At 40.4% G+C, this 8059-nt stretch overlaps 1 protein-coding gene across 1 annotated transcript in view; it reads left to right on the top strand.

Moving 5' to 3' along the window:
* LOC133410850 (contactin-associated protein-like 5) overlaps positions 1-6550 on the top strand; it is a 152712-nt gene extending 146162 nt beyond the window's left edge. The window contains exon 24 of the mRNA XM_061692422.1: positions 5415-6550. Coding sequence (XP_061548406.1) covers positions 5415-5608 — 194 coding nt within the window. The 3' untranslated portion in view covers positions 5609-6550. The remainder of the gene's footprint in view (positions 1-5414) is intronic.
* The last annotated feature ends 1509 nt before the right edge of the window (positions 6551-8059 follow it).

Genomic DNA, 8059 nt, shown 5'->3' on the forward strand with positions numbered 1-8059 from the left:
AAAAAGCACACTAAATGTTGTTATTATTATTTTACGTTTCTGTAGCATAAAATAATCATACAATAATTGATGTGTCAACTAAAACAATCATAAATATTGCAGCAACCGAACAACATCTACCTCTTTTCAAGGAGTCGTTTCCTGCAAGCAGCTATTTGAGTGGTCACGACCCGGCACTCCTCTCATCCTTACCGGTCTGTTTATTGCTTCTATTGATCCTTATTTCATTCCTTTTAACCTGTGTTTGTAAATTAACTTGCAAGTGACCCACCGATGTGGTTTGCGAGCACTTTTTAACAGTGAGCGTCGTAACATTGCTGCCGCTTCACCACCTGTCATGATGTGGAGAGTTACTCCCTGCCAGCTGCTGCGACTTCCTTAATCTCCCTATGGACACCGATTGCCAGTGACATACAGCTGAGGTCCAGAGACGTGGCATGAAAATGGAAAAAGGGGAAGAGGAGCAAAAAACTTCTTCCCCCAACGTGTTCTAATGCACTCGCGGCCATAGATATAATAGTTATTTTATATTTATATTAAGTACAGTAGCTCTATGCTAACAGCAGCTCGCGGCTGCTGGATTCAATCTCAAACTGGCTGTTAATTTCTCATGTCGTACGGATTGGCTCCCTCGTCCACTTCTCCCGCCTTTTCAAACAAAATTAGTTCTCATTGGATTCTCTGGCAGGCATTTATGTCTGGTTTTTATTCGCTGACAAAACAAATGTCAATACAGTTCGTCATCGTCTTAGTTCCCGGAAATGTTTATGTAGTCATCGTCTCATTTTAGTCTGAAAAAAAGGTAATTGATTATGACTAAGACAAACATTTTTCGTCAACAAAATTAACACTGTTAATTGTATTGTGTCATATCTTTAATTTATCATATTGCATTTTTATACAATACATTATTTATGTATTATTTTTCTACATTGTGATGTGAGTATATTTTTATACAGTATTCATATATATATATATAATATATATAATAGGTCATATATTTTTACATTTTTATTTTTCAATGTAATATTATTTTTCTACATAGAGTACATAGTTTGTGAGTGAGTTACAATATACATTTTTATTTCTCCCATGTGTATTTCATTGCATTGTTTTGTTTTTTAGTAGCACTGTGCAGTGGTTATGACGTCTGCCTCACATTCAAGAGGCGTTTGAATCTCAGCTCCCTGCTTTTTGCGGGTACTCCAGCTTCCTCCCACATGCCAAAAATATGCTTCTCAGATTCCTGGGTCAAGTCAAGACTCTGAAATGCCAATTGGTGTCATTGTGCGTGTGAATGGTTGGATGTCAATTTCCATCCATCCATCCATTTTCTGTACCGTTTTTTCCTCACTAGGGTCACGGGGTTGTATGTCAATATGTGCCCTGAAATTGACTGCCGACCAGTCAAGGGTGTACCCCGCCTCTCGGGCAAAGTCAGCTGGGAAAGGCTCCATCCCGTTCACCCACAAACCGAGAGAGGACAAGCCGGTATAGAAAATGCACTCTAATCAGTGGTCCCTTGAGATACAAGATACAAGTGACCCAACTTATGAGTTTTTCAAAATATGAGCCGTCATTCGGCTGATTTTTTTTTTTTGCTTTGATTTGCGAGCGCAAACTTGCCATACAAACACTATGTGCTGGCAGTGAACTCAACTCACTTCCCATTAAGCAGCAGTTTGGCAGATAGTGAACAATTCTACAAAAAAAAAAGGCTTCAAGCTGTTTAAGGCTACTACCGGTTGAAGTTTACTGTCAAATTAAATATAAAAAAGAGAAATACAGTTGTGCATTTAAAACAACCAAATGCCTCCACTAGGTTAATACTAAAACATAATGTTAAACGTCCTTGACAGGCCAACGATTACTGTCGATCGTCATGGTGTTCTTATCACTTCAAGCGACGGAAATTACAGACAATGTCACAATACTCGATCCTCGCTCCTTTTTACATCGTAGCTCCTCCGACCAGAGAGCCCATCGAGGACATCGCCCACAGCGCATATTTGTAGTGACTTGTAAATATGGCATGTACAGTGTTGATAGGCTGCTTATGTATTATGTGGAATGCAAAAATAATGTATAATGTGTGTCAATGCTTTTTTTTGTTTTTGTTTTTTGATGTGGCCAAATACATTTGACAAAATTACATCCTGTTACGAGCCAGTGTAATTAAGTCATTTCAGTACTGTATTAAAACTATTGCCAAAAATAAAACAAGAGACTCAGCAAAAAAACTGGAATAATAAAAGGAATTACAAAAAAAAAAAGATTAACCATGTTATCAACCGTACTGAGGTGTTACAAAAAAAAAGCTACCTACAATGTGTGACACGTGGCTCGAATGCTGATTACTAGCCACGAGAAAAAGCACAACTGAGCCTCCATGCCAAGACTATACGGGAACTGGAAATAGCGTGTAAACCAAGGCAATACTTCTTCTAAAATTTTATTCATAAACAGAACCGTTCGCAAGCCGGGGTGTTCCTAAATTGAGGTGCCACTGTATCTGTTAAAAATGTTTCGATTATTGTGTTTTGTAATTATTTTTTTCTCCATTTTGCTGTGAGGGTGAGAGTGCTTAACCACATACAACAACACAGCGTCATCTTTTTCTTTGTAAGTGTCACTGCAAATGTCAACAGAGAAATCGCTCATGTTTGGGCGTGCGGGGAAATTGAAGAGAATCCATTCATAACTGAGGTTTCCATAACACAAATATGGATTTTTACGCCAGTGAATAAATAGATGAAGTTCCACAGTGTTTGGGTTGCTTGCTCAATAAAGTGACAGTTTTTAATATAGAACCCAAAGTGGTTTATGTGCATAGTATTCCCATCACTACCTCGTGCCTCCAGCATTGTTACTTTTTATTTATACAGTTGACATGTAGCATACGTTTGCACACTTTAAAAGGCTTAAAAGTTGCACACTCTAAAAGTTAAAAGTTTTAGCTGTTTATTGGTTATGGTAATAGACAGAATATCAGTCAAAAATACGCAGTATAAAACTTTTAAAAGGTTGTTTTGTTTTATTGAGTGAAAAGGGTATTTGAAGCCCAAGCAAAACATAAATTAGTACTTGTGGAAAACCCCTTTTTTGGCAAGCTCAGAGATGAGACAGCTTTTGCATAACGTGCTTCTTCTTTGAGCCACTCCTTGCATTGTTGTTGTTTGAATCATTTAGATGTTCACTGGCAAACTTAAAGGGGGGCCTGAACATCTGCTTTCTTGAGAAAGGGGACTTTGGGGTCCATTACGTGTGATATGTTTCTGACTGTTCTCTTAGTGCCTCAGTTACCAACGGCCTTCAAATCATTTCAGTGCCTGTCAAATGAGAATAAATGTCTTGTAAATTTGACACACCACAGAGAAGAGTGTTGCTAACAACCCTGCCAAACTTGAATGATTGAAGAATAATAATTGAAATCAGCAAGTATATAAAATGAGGCTTCAAAATCATGAAAAATCAGCCCTTTCTCTCAGCTCTGGAATTCTGTGGGGATGTCCGATGAACGCGCCGAAACTGCGTAGCGCATTCACGTACCGCTATGTCTAAATTTGTTCTTATACCTACACGTCCTTACCTGTTTGAGCTGCGAAAATGTATCTTGCTTAAAGCCTCCGGTGGCTGGAATATATCCCACGGAGCCGTGGCGGGGCTTTCTACGCTCCGACGAGCACCACTGGCCATCAGCTAGCTCGCGAGCCAACAGGCTACTGAAGGCTCCACGGAGTGGACGCCACGGACAGGCGGCGGACGAGTCCGCTGTGCCACCTCCACCGCCACCACCTGCTTTAGTATTGGTGTGTAGGTCCACAAAATAAAGATACTTCAGGGAAAGTCAACCATTTATTAACACAGTAGCACTCGTCATTCAGCCATTTTAGAAGTGTATGCATAGCTAGTTAGCTAACTGTACACTGTAGTGGTCGAAATTACATAGCGGGGAACGTAAGACTCATGCCGGTCGCCCGACTACTGGGCAGCTCGAGTTCTTATATGAAGGGGACGGGACAATTAATGTTGGACGCCAAAGTGCGTCACTGTGCGCACTTTTAGCCAAGCCGAGAAAGTATTTTGGGTCAAAAATGAAATGTAATTTTCAGACCTTGATAGGTCATAGGTTTCTGTGTTACAGAAAATCACACAGGCCTTTTTTTCCATGATTAACAGTTAGGTTCCAATAAAGAATCTGCAAATAGGTGAATTTGCGAATGCTAAACGCCAAACAAACCGGGGCCCATGTATTTCTTCTTCCACTGTTTATTAAAAGAAAATCAAATTCTTCTCCATGGTCAGCAGAAGGTATATGCCGGAATAAAATCGATATTGCATCATTCCTTTTCTCCATTGGAATGCAGTAAGCCATTAAACATCTTTTTCGGACACTAAAAATATAACATGAAACTCCTCCCTTGTCCAAAAATTTATAAATTATCTGATCGGGTAGAAAAAAAAAAAAAAAAAAACTAAAATTTTCAAGCGTTGTGTGTAAAATTAAACCCATTTTACCAAGGTTGTATAGTTCAATCCAGTAATTAAAAAAAGAAAAAGAAGCAGGTTCATAGGTTTCAATTGGCCAAAAGTCTCCACAAGCAAGCCAAGAGATGTAAAGAGTATATTATGTTATATTAAAAGAATGGAAATAACAAAATCAGACAAAATCCCCAGCTTTGAGATGTTTTATTACATTTGCATTTACACAGCTAAAATTGTTCAAAAAAGGACACGAATGGCCAGCGTAGAACCAACGGATCAACCCTTGTTCATTTGAAAACATCACAATGTGAAGTAGTCAGTGCAAACTACAACCACAATAATAAACAAATTATTGAAAGAATACCTGTCTGCATTATTATCTTTGTAAGGGAAGAATGAATACAATGAATACAGTTCTTGTATTAGATGATATCAGTGTATTACCTAATATAGTGCCAAATGTTTAATTTTAACCTGAAAGTCTTGCATGACTATCTTGAAGAAAAAAAAACAAAACAAAAAACAGTGAAGGTAATGATAGCGTTACATGCATCACAACGTCGTAGGCACATTGTGTGAAATGAGTTGATTCGTGACGACCTCTCAAGCGAGGCAATAATCAATAATGATCCATGCTGCTCCAAATCATTTTCAGCATCGTCAGTGGCGGCAACATTTGCTCATTCTTCCATTACATCCCCCTCCGCCGCTATTTCCCCGCCCCCCCTCACATCCTGCCCTTTTGTACAGCTTATCAGCGTGCTATCCCAAATGACTTTCCACGGTAGCGTTTGCAGGGGTGGTGGTGGGGGGGGGGCAGTCATTTCACGCAAGCCCTTATTTATGAGATGTTAGCAAAAGATGCCTCACAAATGCTGATTTAATGATCTTTTTTTTGTACTAATGGATCCTCCCCCGCTGTTTCTTAGGAGTTGTCACGGCGGCAGCCTTCATCTGCGTGTGCGCGCTAGCCGCCACTACCCACCTCCTCTATCAGCGGCGGCAGGCCCGGCGTGACGACGTCGTCAAGCGGGAGGGCGCCGCCGCTGTGTACATGGACTACAGGACTGAGACACGCCCCCATGGCTCGGTGCGGGAGAACATGAAGGAATACTACATCTAATCTTTGCCCGACACAAAGCACCCAAGTCTGTTGTACTGGAGCATCCCTCACAACTAATACATTGACGCTTGCCTCGGAAGTCTCTCAAGACACATCCCCGGATTGAAAAAAAATAAAATAAAAACTCGAGCTGGAACGAAGACCACAACGTGGTCAGCATGCGGCGGCGGTGTCTTTATTTGTTGTTGGTGGAACTGTGATTGCGGTTCCTCTCTTGTACACAGCAGAAGATGAATGTTAGCCCTGAGGGCACGGCGCTGGTGCAAAAAAAAAAAAAGGCGCATTATAAGCTTTCCGACGTGCCAGATATTCCCGCATTTCCATGGGAACTCCTGAGGGAATGTGCACGTGGCCGCCATCGGAGAAGGCATAAGGTCAGTGCTGACCTAAAGTGTATGAGTGCCTCATTTAAATGCCAACCTTTTAGAAAACGAACCTTTGAGTTGTTCTTCCCCGGTGACGCTCACCTTCGGTGTTTGGACATGACGAACAGAGGACACCAATTAAATCCAGGAGGCTCAGCTCTTTTGTTGACCTTGTGCACGGATCCGAACCCCTTCATGCTTGGGAGTGTTTCTGGGTTTCATGTCGGCTCCCTTGGTATTCCTTATTGCACCCTTTGGGCGGCGTACGTTTAGTTGTAGGCTGGCAATTCCTGAAAGTGTGTTCTACCTTTGATAGCTGTGCTCCTCCTCCGTGTGTATTCTTAATTTTTCCAGTATAAGAAAACGATGTATATTGTATCAAGAAGGCAACAGTGAGGCAGATAATTTAAGCAGAGTAATAAAAGGAATACAGTATGTGAATAAAAATGAATATTGAATTGTACACATTAGCAAATGTGCATCTCTCTTGAGTGTGGTCGGGACAAACTAAGATGTCGTCCCACTGAACGAGAAGGTGCCTTGGCAGTTTCAGCAATCGTGGCTGCAGCGGAGAATACACTCATGGGATATCGCAGAGATTAAATGTGGCAGCAGATGGTGAAACCGTGGCGTCAACATCTGGTCAGGCCTCAGACCATGCCTCAACATCTGACGAGATTTTATTTTTACCCGGTTTGATGTGTGTGCAAAGTTTCAGTAGTTCCCATGCATGTGTTGGACCCTCAAAAACTGTCGTTTTGTTGGTGAACAGGGCGGCGAGCAGTGCATCGCCACTGCAACAAGATTTAGCGAAAACTCACAAACTTTGTGTTTTCACATCACGAAGCCCTTAACACTCTTTTGAGCAAGTATGAGGTAGATCTGATTAAACTGCTAGGAGGAGAACAACAAAGTATGAAACATGTCATTTCTTTTTGCCAGTAGGTGGCACTATGACTAAGATTTTTTTTTTCCCCTATAGATGCCTTTGGGTCTGGACTCTTATAGTGTGTGTGAAATTGTGAAGCGATATAACCATCTAGAGTCAAGTTCCAACAGTTTTTGTTGTCACGGGAAATCATAGGAATTCGCCATGCCGCGACAGCCACGGCTTTTTTTTCTTTTCTTTTTTACAAAGCATGATCAACGTCTTGAGGATTTACTGACAAAATTTCAGGTGGATCTGGTCAACTTGCTCGGCAGACAAAATTAAAAATGTAAAGATGACATTTCTTGTTACGACTAGGTGGCGTATGTCAAAATATTGTCATACAAATGTCTTCAGGCCATGACTCTTATGAAACGTGAAGTTTGGTATTTTGTGGTGCATGTACATGGGAGTTATTAAGTATTTCCTCTTTTTTTGGCGAAGAAAATTATCTGAAAATCTGAACAGCCCTCGACAAGCCTAAACATCTGACAACTGACTTGGCCTAAAACACCCAATCAGGGTTCATGCAAATTTTATTATTATTATTATATATTATTATTTATCAAGGTTAATGCAAAGTTTGATGCCCCGCCCTCATCATATAGTATGGTGAAATAAAAAGCTTTTATTAACTTTTAATGTCTCAGGTCCTGAGATGGTACAGACCAAGTTTGAAGTGAATTAGATGAATCCTCTAGGACAAGTTTGCAAAAGTATGACCCCTGTGAATGTGCAAAGATATTCCAAAATTGTACATTTAAAAAAAAATCATAGCTCACTTCCTGTTGATTTTAGGATACGGCTTCCACTGACTTTTTGTATGTCACAAGGCGGCTACACGTGCCTCCCAATGTTTGAAGGCCGAGGTCAAACATCCATCCATTTTCTGTACCGCTTATTCTCACTACCATAGATAATGCTGTGTATGGTGCGCTACAGAGCCATTTTTTGTCATCATGTATAACAACTTTAAAATATCAAATATAGACATTTCTATCAAAGTTTTGACAAGGCCCAATGTGCATGCATAGTTTTATTCATTTTGGTGCATGTTTAGGCCCTGAAAATGTGATTCATTGTGATGATAATAATAATTTCTGCAGATACAAAAGCGGCCATTGCTCAGACCCTAATTAGGTTTTAACATTCAAACCT

Source organism: Phycodurus eques, chromosome 12, assembly GCF_024500275.1.
Source record: "Phycodurus eques isolate BA_2022a chromosome 12, UOR_Pequ_1.1, whole genome shotgun sequence".
NCBI lineage: Eukaryota > Metazoa > Chordata > Actinopteri > Syngnathiformes > Syngnathidae > Phycodurus > Phycodurus eques.